Raw genomic sequence first — 24,165 nt, 5'->3', positions numbered from 1 at the left:
GGCAGCTTGCACATCTGGAAAGGCACAATCAATGCTGAAACCTATATCCAGGTTTTAGAGCAGAATATGCTCCCATCCAAATGACGTCTTTTTCAAGGAAGGCCTTGAATATTTTAGTAGGACAATGCTAAACCGCATACTGCATCTATGACAACCACAAAACTTTGTAGTTGAAGAATCTGGGTGCTTAACTGGCCTGCCTGCAGTCCAGACCTTTCACCAACTAAAAATATTTGGTACATCTTGAAACAAAAAATACAAAGAAGACCCAGGATTGTTAAACAGTTAGAATCCTATATCAGGCAAGAATAGGACAACATTCCTCTCCCAAAACTCCAGTAACTCTTCTCCTCAGTTCCCGGACATTTACAGAGTGTTGTTAAAAGAAGAGAGGGTGCTACACTGTGATAAGCATGGCCCTGTCCCAACTTTTTTGAGATGTGTTGCTGCCATCAGTTTCAAAATTATATTTTGTTAGAATGATACATTTTCTCAGTGCTCTGGAAGGTTTTACCCCCTTCTTGACAATTAAATTTTTTGCTTTTCAGCACCGTGCTGCTTTAACTGGCAGTTGCTTGGTCATGTAACACTGTACCCAAGTGAAATTTATAATGTTATTTTTTTCAAACAAATAGAGCTTTCTTTTGGTGGTATTTGATCACCACTGGGTTATTAAATTTTTAATTTTTAAATGAAAAAAAAATAATTTGAAAAACAAAACAAATATTTTCTACCTTCTGTAATAAAACACATTCAATGAAATAAAATGTCTTCATAAATTTCAGGCAAAATGTATTCTGCTACATGTCTTTAGTAAACAAAAAATCCCAATAAGTGTATATTAATTGTTTTGTGTGAAAGTTATAGCGTCTACAAATGATGGCATATATATATTTGAGAATTGATCAACCCTGATTTACTGATGGCCTATCTAATTTCTTGAGACCCCAACATGCCAGGGCAGTACAAATACCCTCCAAATGTCCCCTTTTTGGAAAATAGACAGTCTGAGGTATTTAGTAAGAGGCATAGTGAGTTTTTTTTTGAAGTTGTAGTTTTTGTCACAATTTTTCAGAAAATAAAGCAATTAAATACACATTTTTATCACTTTTTTTTTTTTACATACTGTCAGTAGTGTAATACAGTGATTGGCTACAACTAATCACATAGTACAGGTAGCCAGGTACCATGTGATTGCTTTGGACCAATAATAGATCACATCAGTAAGCAAGCTGTTCATGAATGGCTTTCCATTCATGACAGGTTTTTTACATTGTTATCATGTGATCGCTATGACCAAGCATAGTGATTACATGATACATAGGGCGGCACAGTGGTGTAGTGGGTAACACTTTCACCTAGCAGTAAGAAGGGTCACTGGTTTGAATCCCAACCATGACACTACCTGCCTGGAGTTTGCATGTTCTCCCTGTGCCTGCGTGGGCTACCTCCGGGTACTCCGGTTTCCTCCCACACTCCAAAGACATACTGGTAGATTAATTGTATCCTGTCTAAATTGTCCCTAGTATGTATGAATGTGAGTTAGGGACCTTAGAGTGTAAGCTCCTTGAGGGTAGGGACTGATGTGAATGTACAATGTATATGTAAAGCGCTGCATAAATTGACGGCGCTATATAAGTACCTGAAATAAATAAATAAAATAAAAATACATGGTTACTGATTACCGGTCACTATAATTAGGCGATCACAGTAACTCGGGGCAGGCTCAATGACATACATGTACATTATTGTGCCTGCATGTGCTGCCCCGCGGCAGTATATTTACTGTGGCTGGTAGGCAAGTGGTTAAACATTTGATATGTTTTTTTATTTTCCGTTGTGAATAAGATATGTGTTCATGAGATTTGCAAATCATTGCATTCTGTTTTTATGTCGATTTTACACAGTGTTCCAAATTTTTTTGGGGAATTGGGGTTGTAGAACCAGGGGACCCAAGCATGAGTGACTCCTTTGGGGGTAGGTGCAACAAGTATGATGATGCCACCCTCAGATTACCTGTAAGATTGCTTATTCTTCCAAATTTCTCCATTTCAATGCGCAGATGCTGATCAAGCATATGGCTAAATGTCTAATATATTTGTCTTTCCAACCACTTCCTTTTAAAATATTTGGTTTTCTGTATCCTATACCTATGAAGTAACATGTGTCTAGTTTAAGTATTATTGTGTAATAAAAAGAGAAGCAAGTATGATAATAGTATTGCAAATATTTATACTATCCTAACATGGTTTGATTGTATGAACCTTAAGCCTCCTACTCAGGGGCCGAATGTCCGGCGACATGGCTGGTTCGATAGAAACAGGCTGACATTCGGCCCAAGCCAGGCCGACAAAAGGGACATGACCGAATAAGGTCTGCCAACTGGCTTCTGATCAGTGCTCTTAGCCAACAGCTGTGAGCGTTGACTGGAGTGCCCTGGTAGGGGGCCACCCCCTTGTCAGAACACAATAAAACAGCAGGGGAGATCACTGTACTAACATTGGATTGTTAGTACAGTGTCTCCATCCTGAGCTGTCAGTTTTGTTTTGTTCAGCCCACTGGGTTGAAGAACGGAAAAAAACTAGCAGTGTGTGCTAGGCTTTAAAATGCTCATATGAGTGATCACATGTTAATCATGCATTAAGTGTTTTTTTTTTTTAATTATGCATTAATTGTTGACAAAAGACACAGCTTTCAGCCCCCGTTCACACCTATGCGAATTAGATGTGCGTTTCCCCGCATCTAATTCACATACTAGGAGAATGTGACTGGCTCCCAATGGAGCCGGTTCACATATTTCCGGGGAGGCTGTGGAGCCCACTGCAGAAAAAACGCATGCGTCTTTGGCTCCTTTTCAGGGCCAAATTCAGTCTTAAAATCGGCCCTGATTCGTCCCTGAAACGGAGAACAGGAACGCACAGCGCTCCTGTGTGTTGTGCAGCGGCTTATAGTGTGAACCTGGGGTAAATGTTAATGTGTTGGTATCTGTTAATGCAGAACAACATATGTTTAAAGCTGGCTACACAATATACATTTTTTTTGTTCAAGTTCCTTTAGATTTACCTTCAACTATGTAGTGCAAGGGCCTTCCTGATTGCATATAAATACAAAGTGTTAAGGTTTGACCTCATATTATATGTTTTTTGTAAATCTAAAGGGAAATTTTATACTGTGTAGCCAGATTAACAGTCTGCTTCTCTAAAGTTTTTTTTACAAAACCACACTGATACTTGGGGTGATCTTTGTATAGACTGAGAATAGCTGGAGCATGCTACGCCTCCTGTCTGAATTTAACACTAGAAAAACAACATTCTACATGGGATTCCAAGAGACAAATAAATACTTGTAGTGTTCATTAAGATTCCTTCCACAAAGAATGACAGCTTAGGCTAATGCAAGAATGGAGTTATCTACCTATTTTTGCTCAAGCTTTCCACTTTCGTATGTCATTAGCATTCTGCTTTGACACTATTAGGTGTAAATGCAATTTTTAGGTTTCAAAAGAATGTTACAGTTTTCGTTTATTTTGACATTACGTACAATTTACATGATCATGCACTTACAGAAGAATGTCATGGAAGCTGAGATTTGACAGCTAAGCTAAACCTAGAAGCTAACTGACCAGCCCAAAATGTAGTAGAGGTTTATCAGCAGAGATGACTGCAAACAACAACGACTCAATTCTGTCATAGACTAGAAGCTACTACATTATTTAGACAATATAATGCATAACATAGGTTTTGAATTGGGTAATTCTCTAGTACATACACACATGGACTACTCCATGCACAGGCACTCTTCAAATTTTAATTGAGATCTACGTTTCTTATTGGCAACTGCCATATGTGGTTCATAGAACTATTTGTCAATTTTTTTATGATATTATATATGAATTTGTATCAATACATTTTTATTTTTAACCTATTACCTTTTCCTGTGCTTACCTCAGTGACAACGTCACATCCCTGAAAGTCCTACTGCAACTATGGGAGAGTGGTTTCTCCCATTTCTTTGAATAAATACTTAAATAAAGGATATGGCTGTGACTTGTTGTCCCTGGAACTGGTCTAACGATTCTATATGTTTAATACATACACACATCCTGATCTACTTTTATGTACTGTACAGATCAAGTAGATGCAGTTTATTGTATTGGAACTGCTGAAATGAGGGTTAGAGGAATATTATTGAAGCAAAGCATTTGTAGGGTGTATGTGTGTATGTACAGGCATACCTCACTTTTAAGTACACAATGGGGTTTATTTACTAAAGCTGGAAAGTGCAAAATCAGGCTCACTTCTGCATAGAAACCAATGAGCTTCCAGGTTTTATTACCAAAGCTTAATTGAACAATCTGGGGTTAGAAGCTCATTGGTTTCTATGCAGAAGTGAGCCCCTGATTTTGCACTTTCCAGCTTTAGTAAATAAACCCCATTGTGTACTTAAAAGTGGGGTATGCCCGTATAGCTTTGTACAAGGGGGTTATTAATTGAAGCCTCTACATGGATGTGTTAGGTGTATCTATCCAAGGCCTATGGCCTTCCAAAGAGAACCGTTAAGAAAATGTAGTTGAAACTGGGGGGGATGAAGCAGTGCTCGGGCGCACAGCCCACCCCTGCAAAGCTGTTAAGCAAGAAGTCTTAAGTGCTGCAGGAACTGGCTGAACGGTCCAAATAGCGGGGGGGGGGGGGGGGAGGTTCTACTAGGTGAAGATCTAGTATTACAGTTTGGCAGTGATCCAACCATGTTACAGTTATATTGCTGGGCATGAAAAAATATGTTTTTGTGCTAAAAAATTATAATACATCTTCTGAGGCTAATAGTCTGGCATGTCAGGTTGGTTTGGTATCTAGCGCTTTTGCGACCCTCTCTCCACCAATCTATAAAACATTTGCCTTTGCATTACAATGCATTACTTTTATGAATAATGTCAAAATTAAAAAACAATCCAATGCAACTTTTTTTGCACAGATCATCTTGCTTAACCAAACTTTATCCACTTGGCTTTATAGATTAAGTAATATGCAGAAATCTCTCTTTCTATTCTGATTGTTCATCGATAGACTGTACAGACCAATGAGAGATCTGAAAAAGTACCTCCATCAGCATATTTAAAGTGTGTCTCTAGCCAATTTTTTTTCCATTTTGAATAAGTTGGGGTTAGAACCTCTGTCTTTTATTTTTACTGCAATCCGGGGCTCTGTTAGAGAGATTTTCCCTGAGGTTCTGTCCTCCTGGTGGCATTTTACAGGAAGTAAAAGGAACTCTCCAACAGAAACAGAAAAGAAACAGGCAGAAATATTTATTATTTTCCTTAGTAGGGTAGGGGAAGGCTAGCACCCCTGTCAAATTTGTATTTCTAACAAAGAGTAAAAATAAATCAACCAAGCCACTGCTAAGATGCCTAGATACAACTTTATATTTTGATAAAAGTCAGGGGGGGAAATCCAAAAAATAGCCAACACGTTTTGGGGGTCCAAAGACACCCCTATGATCAGGGCTAGAAAAAAATATAATTACATCTCCATATACAGTACAAAATTAACACAATACCCCCTGCTAAGGGTGATAGTTAAAACCAAATAACCAATAGCCAATAGTATTGGATGTAAAAAAAAGAATATTAGGTAACATTGAATGGATAATCAATATACTGTACAAGAACCTCAGACAAATGTGATAATATGAATTTCAGTTCATTAATAGGGTAAGAAACAGCAATAATGAAAATAATGGTAATAATAATAATTAAAATAATTAATTTAGATTGACCCTATAGGAATAAATATATACTGTATGTGAGTAAAATATAACCAAAAAAGAATATATCTAACTTGAGCCATACTCATGCATTATGAAATTTGTATTTTTTTTTAAGTTAATGTTTTATTAAGGTTTTATACATTTTACACATAGATAAGGCTGAAGATCATGTAAGAGTGGTACAAAGGTTGTATACCATAAACAAGAGCCAGTACAAACAACTTGTAGTAGTTTCAACGAGCTGTGAATCACAGTCCAGGAGAACTTTCGAAAGGGACCAAGGATAGAAAAAAAGTGAATGAGAGTGGGGGATGTGGAAAGGGATTGAGTTGAGTTGTAAGTAGCTTTAGAGATTTGTATTTTTGTCTGTGTACTTGTTGCAGATTTTCTCTTACTTCCTGTCTGGTGAAATCATTGTTAGCAGGACAGGAAGTGAAGGTACATCTCTCTAAGAGGATCCTTGGATATTAACCACTTCCAGACTGCCGCACGCCAATATACGTCCTTACTTTGAAGGGGAATATCATTGTTATGGCAGTATCCTCTTGTTAGGCCGGCAGTCTGGATTCCGATAATAGTGGTTGGCGCCCGTTGCCCTCCGCCGCTTACCTAAACCATCGGCAGCGGCGGAGGCAATCAGATCTTCACCCTTGGTGGATATGGAGACGAGTGAGGGGAAGATGGCCCCCACCCGTCTCCATAACAATGCAGGGCGGAAGTGACATCAAAACGTAAATTCCACAGCTCTTAAAGGGCCATTTAAAAACAAAATGTAAATGACAATTTTTTAATGCATTTTTGTGTAAATATGAGATCTGAGTGTAAAAATAAAAAAAATATATATTTTTTAAAAACACGCCCTATCCCACCGAGCTCGCATGCAGAAGCGTGAGTAGTGTCTGCATATGAAATGAATCGGTAGAGTGAGAGCAATAATTCTAGCCCTAGACCTCCTCTGTGACTTAAAACGTGCAACCTGTAGAATTTTTTAACTGTCCCCTATGGAGATTTTTAAGGGTAAAAGTTTGTCGCCATTCCACAAGCGAGTGCAATTTAGAAACGTGACATGTTGGGTATCAATTTACTCAGCTTAACATTATCTTTCACAATATAAAAAAAAATTGGGCTAACTTTACTGTTGCCTTATTTTTTTATTCAAAAAATATATTTTTTCCCAAAAAAATGCGCTTGCAAGACCGCTGCGCAAATACGGTGTGATAGAAAGTATTGCAACGACCGCCATTTTATTCTCTAGGGTGTTAGAAAAAAATGTATAATGTTTGGGGGTTCTAAGTAAGTTTATAGCAAAAAAAAATGTTTTTAACTTTTTCAACACATCTCAAAAAGAGGCTTGGTCCTTACGTGGTTAATAAAAAGTGACAGGCATTCTAAACCTTCTTCATTCTATCGAAAAACTCCAAAATTATTTTGTCTTGGTATATTCTTCAAGAACTCATGCACACGGATGTATGCATGTTTATGATTGGGGCTGCGTATAGCCGCATACAGCTGTATCCTGCATCCATTTGTACAAGCAGCTGCACATAACACTTATGGCTTCCCGGGTGCTAAAATATGCGATATGTGTCCCAATATGCCCATGCGCGTGAGCTCTGGCTTTCATGATAATAATCTTGTACAGTGTTGAAAGCCTAAGCGCTGGTCCCAGTCAAAACAATATCATCTTCATGCATTCTTAGGCAGAACTATCCCTAAATACAGCATTAAAGCACATATTTAATGACATTAGTGATGATTGGGCTCATTATCAGATAGAAACTAGACCCAGGTGGCAGAAAATCACAACTGGTCTAAAAAAAAAAAAAAAAAGGTAAAATCTCCCAACACAACAGTATATCTGTGATGAGAGCATTATGACTTAGTCCGGTTGAGAATAATCCTACAAATGACAATTTTCTTTGGTAAATTTCTCGGCTCGGCTAGATAACAGTGACAAAGGCTCGAATTTCTACATTCCAGACTGCTGTCCTCAACATTAGGCTGTTGTCCTTTTACTAACAGTGGAATTGCACTCAGTCTTTAACAACAGCTGGGGGAGAGGATGGCACAGCAGAAGCCCCTGTAATCCTCATTGTCATCATGTCATTCATGTTCCCTATTTAAGTAGTAACTAGAGGCAAGAGTGATAACACAGACAGAAGGCATTGTTACCACTGGCCACTAAGTTTTCAGGCCATTTGGAAAACATGCTGACCCCATAAACATGACACATGACAACATAATTATGCTAGGAGGGCAGATTGAAGCTTACCATGTCATGACACTATGCTTTCCTAAATAGTCCCAGTGGCTAATATGGGCGTTCGGCACTGGCAGAGGCGACGTCAGTTTGAAAAAAAAAAAAATGAGCGTATTACTAAAAATGACCACTAAGCTGATGTCTATTTTCATTTTATAGAGTCAGCCCCAGAACACTGTGTCCAAACCTATTGTGAGCCATCGTGATATATGACCTGAGAGAGTGATGAAGCTCTATTGTGATTATCTTTGACATATTTTAGATGCCGCTGGCAGATCTTGGCTTTCTTCTTGTTACTAAAAGAAAATATTGAATATGAACCGTCGGCAGGCTCTATCAGCAGTTTTCAGAAGCTCCTTTGAAAAGATGTTGAAAGATTTACACAAAAGATTTCATGAAAATCACACTGCCTGCCTTTAGTTTTATACCCAAGATCATACCGATACTTGACGTATTTAAGATTTGTGGAAGGAATTACAAGTGAAAAAAAAAAGGCAAAAGTCTGTTTTGTCCCCGAGCAGAATAAAAATAAAAAGAATAGGTGTGCAAAGGAAGACAGATGTTAGACCAGCTAAAATGTGATTCATACGATCTATGTAGAGCTAGCGCCATTCAACAGCTTTTGAGCCTCTTATTTAAGATGCAAATCCTCTCCAACTAAAACTGTAATCTCAAGTTCAATTAACTTCTGCATACAAAATTAGGGAAACCTAATTAATTAGTTACTTAATTAATTAAAAATCTGTTTTGTTTCCCCATAATGAAATGATATAAATATTTATACAGTGTATATTTATATATCTATATAGATATATCTATATCTATATATCCAAACATAGGGTGGGTTACTTCCTCTGTACCTCTGTTTTTCAGGAGTTTAAGTGTCAAGGTGGACTTTTCCACCAATTTTCCACCAATATCCAATAGTAAAAACGACGGGACACGTTCTCCAATGCAAAATTATGTTTTATCTGGTGATTCTTCAAAGCATAGCAATATGATGTGTAATATATATAGATATATCTATAGCTATATCCATAGCTATAGATATATCTATAGATATAGATAAATATATATATATCTCTAGATATAGATATATATATATATATATATAAATAATTATTGTTATTATTATTATTATTATTACTATTATTTTTTTTTTTTTTTAAACATTCTTCTTTTATTTTTTTTTTTTTTGCTGAAGGCAACTATCCAGCTATACTACCATCAGGCTAAACACAATTCAACTGTGCAAAATTTACAATTCCCATCTTGTAGATTACTGACAAATTTGCATGTAACCCATGGGACACTTATAACATGGCTGTATAATACTCAGGATTAAAAATGTTCATGTTTTTGTTTTGAAATTAAATGGAAACTTTACAGCTGTCCCTTTATAAACTCCAGAGTGGATTTTTAGAGTAGCTGGTAGGTTTACCCTGTCTCCAGGCTACTCCCCTACGCAACAATTTACTCACAGATAGAAGTACATTCCAAACTGAAGGTAGGAGGAATTGGAGGATTGTTCGAGGGGCAGACTGACCATTTGGCCACTTGGACACTGCCTGAGGGCCCCGGGCCACTAGGGGGCCCCACCAGGGTTGCCAGCCTCAATAAAATCAGGGACATTATGTAAAAATCTGTGTTTTTTTCTTTACATCTGTCTCTGAAATGTCCCTTAAAGACACCCTTTTGGTCTAAAGATCCTGGGATTATAGCTGCCCCACCTCTCCAGTAACTTCTCAGCCAATAGAAACATGTCTGTGTATACTGTGTGATTGTATACTGTGTGTGTTTACTGTGTGGCCCCATAATCTCTGACTGCCTGGAGGCCCCATAATCTCCTATTGCCCAGAGGCCCCATGAGTTGTCAGTCTGCCCCTGGATTGGTCTTTATTGGTTTGGTTGGAGGGAAGGAGTATATCTGAAGCAAACAGTTTTTTTCATTTTTCAATGGATTGAGAAATGGTAATACACCTGTTTTCGCCATCGGTGTCCCATTTGCGAGATTTCCTGTCACTTTCTGTCCAGTTTGGTCAAATGTAGTGGAACTAAAAGTAAAGACGAAATTAAGGTGGATATTGGTATTTTTTTAAGGATTCTGGGAAGCTCCTTTTAAATATTCTGGATCTGTTCTCGTGCCAAAAATGGACTCTCATTAGCATGATTACTTTATGTTTTTTTTATTACAAGTATAATACAGACAGTTGTGATTACGCAAAAAATGATCAAATGCAAGAAAAGGGAAAGACACAAATATAAGGAATAGTTATTCAAATGAAGTGAACTACCCTCAATATATTTTTTAAAAACACACTAATTATAAATACATTATTTAATTAATTGTTCTTCTTTTAGGCTGGGTTCACACTGAGGAACAGAGCTGCTCACAGCAGGGGTCCGGTGTGTCTCCATTCACCGCTTCAGGTCTGATTTCAGCCTGAATTTTTGGCTACATTCAGACCTGAAACGGAGCAGAAAACGCACAGGACTCCTGTGCAATTCGCACCGGAGCCGCTCCGGAAATGTGTGAACCAGCTCTATGGGGAGCCTGTCACAATCTCCTGATATGTGAATTGGTTGCGGAGAAAAGCATATCAAATTCGCACTAGTGTGAACCCAGCCTCAAGCAAGTTTCCCCTAATGCCCCATACACATGATCGGAAATTCCGCCAGCAAAAGTCCGATCTGAGCTTTTGGTTGGAAATTCCTACCGTGTGTATGCTCCATCGGACTTTTGCTGGGGGAATTTCCGCCAGCAAAAGATTGACAGCAGGTTCTCAATTTTTCGGTTGGAAAAGTTCCAATCAGAAATTCCGATTGTCTGTACCAATTCCGACGCGCAAAATTCCTATGCATGCTCGGAAACAATCGGCGCATGCTCTAAAGCATTGAACTTCCTTTTCTCGGCTCGTCATAGTGTTCTTGACGGTCGAAAGTTCAGAGAACTTTTGTGTGACCCTGTGTATGCAAGCCAAGCTTGAGCAGAATTCCAATGGAAATTCCAATAGTGTGTACGCGGCATGAGAAGCTGAATGAGTGAAATTGAGATTAAGCAAATTCAAGGCTAAATCAATCTAGCTGAAACCACTCTGCATATCCTTAAAAGTAAATCCAGTTTTGAACAGTTGTCAATGGAACAAGCATCTCCACTGGAAGATTTCCTCTATGTTCCTGTTCTGATGACAACTCAAAATTTTGGATTTTCTCTATCTTTTGGTCCCATTGATAAAGTGGTCACCAAGACAAATAGAAATCATGAATCTACCTAACCAAAACACAGACAGCAATGTAAATCAGATAAAAATTGTAATTGCTCAATTGTATTTAAAAAAAAAAAAAAAGTTTTGGCTTTATAGGTGTACATTAATTCTAAGCTTTTCCATCAGGCATTTAACCATAGTTTTAAACTAATAGTTTACACTTTAACCAGTTCCCGACCGGCGCACGCTGATGTACGTCGGCAGAATGGCACGGGCAGGCATATTAGCGTACAGGTACGTCCATTTTTAAATGTCGCCCTGCCATCAGTTCCCCTGTGAGTCCGGTCGCGGATCCCGCGGACTTGATTGCCGCGGGGATACCCGCGATCATCTCACGGGGCTTCTGAACTTGGAGATGCCATTGTAAACAGCATCTCCCCGTTCTGTCTAGCAACAAGTGACGCTGATCTCTGCTCCATGTGATTGGAGCAGAGATCAGTGTTCACTAAAACAAAGCCCAGCCCCCCACAGTTAGTAACATGCCCCTAGGAACACTTAACCCCTACACTGCCACCGCCTGGTTAACCCCTTCACTGCCAGTGTCATTTACACAGGAATCACTGCATTTGTATAGCAGTGATTGCTGTATAAATGACAACGGTCCCAAAAATGTGTCAAAAATGTCCGATGTGTCTGCCATAATGTCGCAGTCACAATAAAAATCGATGATCGCTGCCATTACTAGTAAAAAAAAAAAAATATTAATAAAAATGCCATAAAACTATCCCCTATTTTGTAAACGCTATAACTGTTGCGAAAACTAATCAATAATCACTTATTGCAATTTTTTTTACCAAAAATATGTAGAAGAATACGTATCGGCCTAAACTGAGGGAAAAAAAATAATTTATATATATTTTTGGGGGATATTTATTATAACAAAAAGTAAAAAATTATGCGTTTTTTTTCAAAATTGTCGCTCTATTTTTGTTTATAGCGCAAAAAATAAAAACTGCAGGGGGGATCAAATACCACCAAAAGAAAGCTCTATTTGTGGGAAAAAAAGGACGTAAATTTTGTTTGGGAGCCATGTCGCACGACCGCGCAATTTTCAGTTAAAGTGCCGAATCGCAAAAAGTGGTCTGGTCTTAAGCCAGCAAAATGGTCCGGTCTGAAAGTGGTTAAGCAGTTTCCCAGCTTCAAGTATTAAAAATGATAGAAAATTACTTTTGATGGGCACTGTGGTGGTTTGAATCAAATTCAAATGTTTGGGTAGCTGAAAACTGCAGAATAAATAAAACCATGGGTGACAGAATGTTGTGGTTGAAAATTGCTGTTTAATGTCCCCAACCACCAACAAAATTGATTGTATGGCCATCATTCATCCTGCAACTGAAGCGACCTCCCTAAACTCAAAAATTTGGATCTAGCCATACCCCTTAATCTGAGCTTGAGGGTACAGGATTTGAAGTTTATATTGGAAAAACAACCCATCATGACTGTAATGTTCACAACATGATGAACAATTGTGTCATCTATTCCTAAAGCTGTTAAATCTTGCACTCCAATGCTTATATCATTGCATGCAGCAAAAAGGATAGACAATGGTCAATGATTAAGTGGAAGATGGCCTAGTGTCCTCCAGTGCTCACGTGTATAAGGTCCATATGCTGTTAATGCTGAGAGTCACTTGAATTTATGAATAAAACAGTATAAAGAGTAACAGTAATATGAAAAATTGATTTTTGTAAAGTGATCTCAATTTACTGACATAGGATCAGTGAAATATGAATTCCCATTGGTTTACTGCACTCTGCAAGTTGGCGTTTGCATTGATTTTTAGTTTAGTTTAGTTTAGGAGAACATGTATAAAGCAGATATAACATCTTTTAAGCGACATTAAAGGTTAGTTTAAGAAAAAACACAAAACATTCTATACTTACCTGTTCTGTCCAGTGGTATTGCACGGAGCAGACCTGATCCTCCTCTTCTCAGGTCCTTGGCCGGCGATCCTGGCTCCTCCTCTTCAGCCAATGCCCCCAAAAGCCAGCTGCTTGCTCTGGGGCACTGATGCGTGCTTACTATCGAGCCCTATTCTATGCATCCTAATGATGCACAGAGCCACAGCTCAGCCCCCTGCTCTCCCCTCATTGGCTGTGATCGACAGTGGAAGGAGCCAGTGGCTCCCTCTGCTGTCTTGGCCAATGAGGAATGAGAGACCCGTAAGATGCTTAGTTCTCATGCACATCGCTGGATTGAGAGGGAGCTCAGGTGAGTATTAGGGGGGCAGCTGCACACAGAAGGTTTTTTACCTTTAGGCTGGGTTCACACTGCTGCGGTGTATGAGATTGGATGTGATTTGCACCGCACTGCAGTCCAAATCACATGCGATCTCTGTGCGATGCGATTTCAGCCATACAGATAGTATGGCTGAATTTGCATCGCATCCGGCCCAAACTTGCACAGGACCCTTTTTTTTGGTCCACAGCAGAATTGGATTGCATGGGTGTTCACACCGTGCGATCCGATTCCTGTCCAAGTTTGCAGATCGCACTGCGATATGCGAACTGATTTGGAGGTGTCATTAACTTTTCACTGACATTCTCAGCAGTTCGCATAGGGCAGTGTGAACTGCCGCCGGGAGGCATGCGATGAGGGAACCCACAGTAGATTTGCAGCGCTCCCGCATCGCAGCAGTGTGAACCCAGCCTAATGCATAGAATGCACAAGAACCTAAACCAGCTGCAGGTCAGGCATTAAAGTTGGTTCAAGAGCTTGGACCAGCTAAGTGACTTCAGCAGGCAGCAGACTTTAGCCCACTGTTGACTGAATACAAGTCACAGGAGTGCAGAAATAAGTGCAAATAAGTGACCCACAGCAAAGAATCGGGTAAGTAAATCTTATTTTCCATGCCCGATAGATTGAGGAATTAACCCTTGAGAATTTTCTGATTTCTCAGAGTTCAGCTTAAAAATTTAAAAATTATACTTTAACCACTTGCCGACCGCCACGCGCCGATATACATCGGCACAATGGCAATGGTGGGCAAATGGGTGTACCTGTACGTCCCCTTTAAGAGCCAGGGTTAGCAGGCTCCGCGACCGTGGGACCGGCAGACTCGATGTCCGCCAGTCTCCTGGCGATCGTTTCACGGAGCCTCAGAACGGGGAAGTGCCTATGTAAACAAGGCATTTCCCCGTTCTGCCTTGTGTCATGACAGAGATCACCGCTCCCTGTAATAGGAATCGGTGATCGCTGTCATGTGACTTGAAGCTCACCCCCCCTGAATCACTCCCTACAATCACACACTTAACTCCTTCATCGCCCCCTAATGGTTAACCCCTTCACTGCCAGTGTCATTTACACAGTAAACAGTGCATTTTTATAGCACTGATCGTTGTATAAATGACAATGGTCCCAAAATAGTGTCAAAAGGGTCCGATGTGTCCGCCATAATGTCGCAGTGCCGATAAAAATCGCAGATTGCCGCCATTACTAATAAAAAAATGTAAAAAATGTAAATGCCATAAAACTATCCCCTATTTTATAGCTATAACTTTTGTGCAAACCTATATATATATATATATATATATATATATATATATATATATATATATATATATATATATATATATATATAAAATATATATATCTCAATATGCGCTTATTGCGTTTTTTTTTTACCAGAAATATGTAGAGGAATACATATCGGCCTAAACTGAAGGAAAGATACTTTTTTATACATATTTTTTGGGGCTATTTATTATAGCAAAAAATAATGCATTTTTTTTCAAAATTGTCGCTTTTTTTTTTGTTTATAGCGCAAAAAAAAAAGAAAAACCTCAGAAGTGATCAAGTACTACCAAAAGAAAGCTCTATTTGGGGGGAAAAAAGACATCAATTTTGTTTGGGTGCAGCGGTACATGACCATGCAATTGTCAGTTAAAGCAACGCAGTGCCGAATCGCAAAAAGTGCTCTGGTCAGGATGGGGGTAAAATCTTCCGGGGCTGAAGCGGTTAACATTGACGGAGATGCCAAAAGCTGTTTACTCTTTTCAAGAATTGCAGAAAGTACTTACTGTGAAAGTATGCATTAATTCCTTTGCTTTGAAATTCTCCTTAAATGACATATTTGTTTTCTGATGAAATGATTGATGTGGATTTTATTACGACATGACATAACTATTTGTGCTATTTTGCACTGGAGATGTTTATGCAGTTGAAATAGTCTGAATCTCACAATTCAAATGTAAGCCTATGCGTTTCAATTGTGTCACATGGATAGTCACTCATATTTTATAAACATTTGCCTGTAATCTAAAGCCATATTTTTACAGCTGTCACTAAATGGAAATCTTTTTGTGAAATCTCCTAAAGCACTGCCAATAAAAAAATAGTTTTCTCCTATATGCTATGATTTGCAATACGTGTGTGATATCTACTGCTTGTCTGCATGAGCATTGTATAATACAAGTCGTATTAGAGCCTATAGATGATGCATTAACCACTTCAGCCCCAGATGGTTTACCCCCCTTCATGACCAGGCCAGTAATTTTAACTGACACTTGCGCGGTCATGCAAAGCCATGCATATATAATATATATATATATATATATATATATATATATATATATATATATATATATATATATATATATATATATATATATATATATATAATATATAATTTACGTCTTTTTTTCCACACAAATAGAGCTTTCTTTTAGTGGTATTTGATCAAAAAAAGAGCGACAATTTTGGAAAAAAAACTATATTTTTTACTTTATATTATAAAACACATCCAATAAAAGTGAAAAATGTCTTCTTCAATTTAGGCCAATATCTATTCAGCTACATATTTTTGGTAAGAAAAAAAAATAATAATAATAATCCTAATAAGCGCATATTGTAGACATGTGCAATTCAAAATCAAAAATTCGGACGGATTTCCGTAAATTCGTACATTCTGGAGGATCCGACATACGAATTGCTATGTTTCCGAATTTTGTACGAAATACGAAATTTCGTTTAGGAATTTCGGATCCAACGGAAACGTGATTGGTGTTTTGTTGACCAATCAGAGGTTTTCTTCTGCTGCTGAGTGAGAGTTGGGAAAATTACCTTTTTTTAAAAATATGGGAGTGGGAGGCCGGTACTGGTAGTCGATGGGAGATTCAGAATCGGACAAAATAAAAATGTTCATTAATTACGATTATTCGTTATGATGAAGTTAAAAACTCAGGAAGTCAGCACAGCACAGGGATGGTGGGAGCCCCTCATAATGAGCACAGCACAGGGATGGTGGGAGCCCCTCATAATGAGCACAGCACAGGGATGGTGGGACCCCATCATACTGATAAATTCATCATATCCAATGTTCGTAACTGTTACGAAAAGTTAACTAACATAATAAAATTCGTATTTCGTACGAATCCAAATTGAATTTCAGACATGAATTACGAAATACGAATTAACGGCTAATACGAAACGGAACAGAACAAAACTTAACAAATTTATTAACGGCACACTATAATATAGTGATTGATTGGTTTGCGCAAAAGTTATAGCGTCTACAAACCATGGGATATTTTAATGGAATTTGTATTTATCTATTTATTTTACTAGTAATGGTGACGTTCAGCAACTTATAGCGGGACTGCGACATTGCAGTGGACAAATCGGACACTAAGTGACACTTAGTGGAGAGGGAAGGGGTTGATCACAAAGGGTTAAATGTGTTCCTAGGGAGTGCTTTCTAACTTTGAGGGGTGTGCTTTAACTGTAAGAAGGCAGAGATCTGTGTTCTACATTAGCAGAAACACAAGATCTCTGTCTTCCCTTGTCACAGAATGGCGATCTGCCTTGTTTACATAGGCAGACCGCCATTCTGCCGCTCTCGGGAACGATGGACGGGACCCGTTGTTTGGCTTCGCTTCCGCTGTGTCCAATCACAGTGGGAGCTGGTCACAGGCAGTGTGTGTGTGTGCCACAGACCTGGAAGAGCAAAATTATAGATAGGTACATAATTTTGCACAGGAGAGCCACCACCCTGCAGTGCATGTACGTAGGGCGGTCAGCAAGTGGTTAAAATTAGATAAGTAATTAATTATTAATTTTTTTTTTTATAAAATATTTCTTCTATCCTAAGTCTGAAAATACATTATACAATTTTCTTGTACAATTTTCCTTTAGATTTACCAAAATAATACCATATTATATGAGGTCAAAGACAAACCCTTTCAATTTGTATGCAGGCAAGTCCCTGCACTATATAGTTGAAGGTTAATCTAAAGGAAATTGAATTAAAAAATTATATATTATATGGCCAGCTTAAGTTGCCTTTTAGTGATGCTGATCTTTTGCAGCCTCTTTGCCGCTACTTCATATCTACTTGCATGTACACAAGTGGTGGCTGCATTGTATTTCAGGGCAGGTTTCCTGATGTGAACCATGCCTGTTTAATGTACACTATATTGTCAAAAGTATTGGGATACCTGCCTTTAGACACACATGAACTTTAATGGCATCCGTGTCTTAGTCTGTAGGATTCAATATTGAGTTGGCCCACCCTTAAGCTATATATAACAGCTTCAACTCTTCTGGGAAGGCTGTCCACAAGGTTTAGGAGTGTGTCTATGGAAACGTTTGACCATTCTTCCAGAAGCTCATTTGGGAGGTCAGATACTGATGTTGGATGTAAAGCCATGGGAAGCGAAGAATTGTGAATGTATTTGAATAAAGAAAAGTTGCAAACAACATGACAATAAGTGATGAATGAGCAATTTATGATTTATTAGTCCCAACACACATATCCTGATAATCTCTGTCTAATAATAACTGCATGTGAAACATATAACTTATACGCTGATCCCCCGCCGTTTCTAAATTTCTCTGCCACTCTCGCCGGCTTTCGGGTATTTTCGGCCTCATTCGGGTGTTCTCGGCGGCTTTCGGAAAGCCGTAAGCCGCTGAGAATGGCCGAAAATAGCCCAGAAAGGCCGAGAACTACCGAGCGCCGCCGAGATACACAGGACATTCGCTCTGTATCTCGGCGGCGCCATTTTTAAACAGCAAAGTCACTGACAAGCCTGCAAATAACTGATAAGGCTGCAAATGACTGACAAGGCTGCAATGCAAGGCTGCAAATGACACTGACAAGGCTGCATTATTGGGCATTTAAATGTAAGTTTTTTTCCTTAAACTTCCCTCCTAAAAGTTTTTTTCTTTTAAATTCCCTCCTAAACTTGGGGGGCGTGTTATACGCCGCCGCCGATAAATATGGTATATATATATATATATATATATATATATATATATATTATATATATTGCATATATGTTACTTACCTTTTTATTTCTTTGGGAAAATAAAAATAAATGTAACATGACATCAGAAATATCCCGGTTGTATGCTGTATTGTGGTATACATTGTCATGTTCACCATTCGATCTTAGCACAGTAGGAAGGTTTCTCAAAAAAAAAATTCCAGCTGGAATTAAATGCCAGGGTAAAGAAAAATTAAAGCCCAAAATAGTGTGAAAAACCCCTAAAAAACAGTCCAAAGGAAAATGATCAACATCCAGTTAATAACCAGTGAATATTGATCAATATTTTTCCTTTGGACCTTTTATAAATGGGCTACTTGGTATATCAATGGTCCAATCACAGCATGCTCGGTTGCTGTAACTAATCGGAGGAACATTTGTTAACATTTTCTATCCTTTAAACTCTTAAAATCACTTAATCTAAAAGTTAAGAGCTACTTAAAATGCTTGAAATTAGAAATGCACCTCTACAGCGGGAGTTCTAAATTTGGCCCGCGCTATCAACAGATTGTTCCTAAGTGTACCTGGAAAATCGAGACCTGACAGCTGACATTGATGAGCTTGGTAAGGAAGAACACTTTTCCATTCATAAAAAGGTGTCAGGGTGGTGATGTGTGAGAGCAGACTACGTGTGCATCATTTGTTCAATAAAGACTTTACGAAACGGAGCCGTGGAAAAACTGCTAATGCCTCTAAAACAACAGCAGGTAGTCTGGGATTAACTTAATCTTCCCCCAAATATGTTTTTATTTACAGTGCATTCAGGTGTATCCTTTGTGAGGGTTTTTCTGTTTGTGAGCTTATCATTTTATCACACTGTGGGTCCTGTGCACGTTCTCCCTAAATAGACAATAATGCGCCAGTGAGTCATTGTTTTTTCGGCGCCGCTCATAACTACATTGCAGTCCTAATCTTTTATAGTGTTAGAAGGATGGAATTAGAAGAACCACTTTGTTTTGATACCCTTCATGGATTGAATTGTATTTCTGGCCCAGACATAAAGAATGGAAAAGGGGAAGAGAACTGCTTTAGATGCCTTGATGTAGCATAATGGAAGCTTTACTGTGCTGACAATCTAATCTGAGAATACTTGTGATGTGTCCAGATATCCTGGCTTGGCACCACTGCGTGCAGAGGGAGTGTCCTCGTTCATCTTCTTTGAAGGCCTGGGCTTAAGCACTGGCTCATGTTCAAAGTGGAGAGCGTTCGCTTGTTAGAAGTGTAACTCTCTTTTATTCAGCCTTTAGTTTAAACTTAGTCTCTGCTTATCGTTAAACACGCACCAAATTATGGGACAGTCGACTAGCACCTGACTATAATAAAACATAATTCTGCTCCCAAGCTGTCTATATTTACCTCTTGATCCTATTATACACATAATGCCCCTTATATTAAGAACAATAATAAAAAAAAGAGAGCCAAAGTGTGAAGCTTGGTAATGACTAACCTAATGACTGCGTAATTAGTTTAAGATGAAGTTTTGATGGTTCTTTGTGTTACAGCCTTTGCAGACATCACGTCGGAACCTAGAAAAGGCATAGCTGTTAGCGACGGAGCTACACTTAACCAGTCCTTCCCTCACGGCCCGCTAAGTACCATCTTTTATGGGAACGTTACGAAAGAGAGTGCCCATGGCAGCAATGAGTTAGTTGCTGAGATATTTTTATCAGGTAAAGTATGTTTTAATTTCTTGTTTTATATCTATATATTATATATATATAGATATATATCTAGACATATATATATATATATATATATATATATATATATATATATATATATATAGACATATATAGATAGCTATCTATATAGATAGCTATCTATATAGATAGCTATCTATATAGATAGATCTCTATATAGATAGATATCTATATAGATAGCTATATAGATAGATAGCTATATAGATATCTATATTTATAGATATCTATATATATGTATATATACAGGCATACCCACTTTTAAGTACACAATGGGGTTTATTTACTAAAGCTGGAAAGTGTAAAATCAGGCTCACTTCTGCATAGAAACCAATGAGCTTCCACGTTTTATTACCAACGTTTAATTGAACTAGCCAGAGTTAGAAGCTCATTGGTTTCTATGCAGAAGTGAGCCTGATTTTACACATTCCAGCTTTAGTAAATAGTAGTAAATAAACCCCATTGTTTACTTAAAAGTGGGGAATGCCTTTATAGGAATAAATTTTGCCATTAATTTATAAAGACAAAAAAGCATGCTGAATTTATAGCCTTATAGTCAAATTCTAGTTTATGCTTTTTAATTACACTTTTTGATAACATCTTCAAAATGTGTTAATAATGAATCAATTACATTTTTGGTAATATTTTCAAAAATGTGTTAATAATGAACCAATTAAAACGAGATGAAGATTTTTCTATGTGATATTATTATTATTTAACATATTATCAAACATAAATATCAGTCAATTGTTAAATTTCGTTCATTACCTGAAAGTGTCCTAGTTAGCATTGCTTAACATGTATCCATTTTACTTTAACATGTAACTTTTTTTTTTTTTTTTGACCAGGGGATTATAACCTCTGTCTGGTTTTACCGCAGTCTTTGTCCCCATCTGGAATCACACTTTTTTTTTTTTTTTTGCAAATATTTTATTTAGGCTCAGGAACAGGCATATACAGAACAGTACAAGACTGGTATATAGACATTTGCATATCCAATGGTATACCATACAACATTTCTATACAGTAAACTAATGTTGTAACCCCACAAAAAATCAAGAGAGCGATATAGAGAATAAGTCAGGTATGGGTTCATTCTTTCTGTACTTTAAGAAACAAATCACACCAAAAAGAAATACGGAGCTGCCTACTTCCTTTATTTTTTATTTTTTAATAGAATATCAAGGAAGTAAAGGGAGAATAAGAAAAGCCAGAGAAGGAAATGAGAGAGAGAGATAGAGAGAGAGAGAGAGAGAGAGAGAGAGAGAAGGAATCACCCTCTTTATTGGTCTTGGTAAACCATTGTCCCCAGGGCAGAAATCGATGGGAAATATAAAGTTTTACAGTTGTTGCTAGAACAGGAGATGAGGGTAAATCTTCCAATAAGGACACCTGCTCCAGTGACAAAAGGGATTTCCTTTCACGTTGGAGAGATTTCCTCAAACTGCATGTTATATCTCCATAGCGAGAGTGAAGGAAAATGTTCTCAATGACAGACAGAAAAAAAAAAAAATCATAGGGGTTATAATCATTTCCTACTGTATCGAAAACATATTTTTGTTGGATATATTTTAAATAGATATGGATCACTATGGTAAAAAAAAAAAAAATGCAAACTAATAAAACGTAGTAAAATATTAAAATAATAGCAGTAAAAAATGTAATTAGTTAAATTGTTTTTATAATTTTGTAGCTATAGATATTTAACAATAGAGGATCTTTTCTTGCATGTCAAAAACATCTTGTAAACTGTCCTTAGTATTTCTACCTGAAATAAATTTTTTAGCACAATGCTTCATACATTTACTGTCGGAAAAGATTAATCTTATCTGTATTTTTAATGTCCTAATCACGGCAGCAATTATTTTTAGCTCTTTATTTACTTTTTTAAATGTCGCAAAACAGACGAAATTCAACAGCATAAAAATCGGTAATGTCCATTCATAATTTATGACAAGAGTCTTTGGGGTTTTTGAAACTCGCTAAATAGATTTCTGGAGAAGTTATCCTACAGTTTTGTTAGAGGGATCTTTTTCGCATAAACTGTTTACACATTTATTTTATTTTAAGAAATCAATTTATTTTAGCTTGCCTGTAAGCACGGTAGTGTGAAGGTTTAGCACAGTCCTTTCTGTTTATTTACAGTGAAATTAAAAAGCTTGCAGATGAATACGCAAATATGCTTCTCAGCATAGCCATTGTTATTACTTTGTGGCTCAGCTTCCATAGACCACCCTGATAGTTAGTAATGTCTAATACGAAACATGCACTTTTCGTATGGTAAAAAGAAAAAATTCAAGGGGTACTAGTGCCAAGTGTTAATTATTATCACATAATATAGTATCAAACAGTTATATAAATCTAATATAAATATTATGTCATTAAAAAAAAGTTTTCAACAGAGCAGGTAGTTTGAAAACCATCACAACATATTAGATATTTTTAAGCTACATTGCATATATTAGGTGAAACACATGCTATTTGAAGTTGTACATTATATGGTGCTTGCAAAACAATGGTGCTGATTTTTTTTTTGCATTAAATTGAGTTGTTATAAATCAAAGGAAACATTTTTTATCCCAAGCAACCTATAACTAAATTCTCAAGGACAATGGGGTTCATTTACTAAAACAACAGCGTGCAAAATCTGGTGCAGCTCTCCATAGAAACCAATTAGCTTCCAGTGTTTCTGTCAGTAAATTTTATAAACAAGTAATTTTTCTCCTTCACTGATGGGCGCTGATGAGGCAGCACTGATGGGCACTGATAGGCTGCACTGATGGGCACTGATGAGGTGGCACTTATGGGCACTGATGAGGCGGCACTTATGGGCATTGATTAGATGACACTGATATGTGGCACTGATGAGCACTGATAGGCGGCACTGATGGGTGGTACTCATGGGCACTGATGGGTGGTACTGGTGGGCACTGATCGGTGGTACTGGTGGACACTGATAAGTGGCACAGATAGGAGGCACTGATGGGTACTGATGGGCATTGATGGGTGGCATCGATGGGCATTGATGGGCAGCACTGATAGCCAGCACCTACTGGCATCACTAATGGCCACTGATGCTGGCACTGGAGGGGAATGATTTCTGGCAGTGGTGGGAACTTGTTGCTGGTACTGTGGGGGCTTTTATTGTAAAGTCTAGAAAACAAGATATGCCTTAAAATTCTTTATGTGAAGCAAAGTAAAGGAACTCTTACACACTGATTCTGTACCATCGTGTCCACTTGCCGTTGTTTTAATTATTTAGTGACAAAATTAGGAGTTGTCGCCAGAAAAGGAATAGAGCTGGAATCTTCCAGTTTGGACTCTAATTCTGGTGACCCTGGTGACAACCATGGACTTCCCTCACTTTGTATGAATTTACTCTCACTTTCTGTTGTGGCTTAATCTATCCAAAATCTACTTTAAGATTAGTGTACAAATTATATGATATTAAAAAGTTTACATATTTCTTTTACTCAGCCATCTCCAGATATACAGTAGATAATCTGACTGCAAAAAAAAATTAACATAAAGTCAACTCTATGTAGAAAAGTTTCTTACAACATTTATTTAACATAATCCTAGGCAATTCCAACTGAGGATATGATAAATAATGAATGTCAAAATAATTAGTACAGTCAGCGATACAGACAAATATAGTTAAGCTCATATCTTGACTTTTTAGTAAAAAGCCAAACTTGGATACACCATGTCCCAGCGACTGTTCTGCTACTGGTCGGTGTGGTTGCACATCACATTTAAAGGGACAAAGGAAGGCTCAGAAAAGGCACCTAACTTGACGGCCTAACTTGACGTTTACAGGAAAAGTTTAGATTTACACATAATCCTGGGGCTACTGATAGTTTTCACGAAAGATTAAACTCTTATGTAGTTTTCCTTCATATGCTCAGTTTCAA

General features: G+C 37.7%; 1 protein-coding gene across 5 annotated transcripts in view; it reads left to right on the top strand.

Annotated features, from left to right (window-relative positions):
• Nucleotides 1-24,165, top strand: part of EGF (epidermal growth factor) — a 198,747-nt gene that overhangs the window by 107,535 nt on the left and 67,047 nt on the right. For all 5 annotated transcript variants that reach the window (XM_077476716.1, XM_077476717.1, XM_077476715.1 and 2 more), the window contains one exon: nt 20,057-20,224. In XM_077476716.1, the coding sequence (XP_077332842.1) occupies nt 20,057-20,224 (168 nt within the window). The remainder of the gene's footprint in view (nt 1-20,056; nt 20,225-24,165) is intronic.

Source organism: Lithobates pipiens, unplaced genomic scaffold, assembly GCF_037356315.1.
Source record: "Lithobates pipiens isolate NorthernLeopardFrog02 unplaced genomic scaffold, aLitPip1_a1.2 Scaffold_13, whole genome shotgun sequence".
Taxonomy (NCBI): domain Eukaryota; kingdom Metazoa; phylum Chordata; class Amphibia; order Anura; family Ranidae; genus Lithobates; species Lithobates pipiens.
Note: the sequence above shows the minus strand (reverse complement) of the source record. Positions and strands in the feature narration are given on the sequence as shown.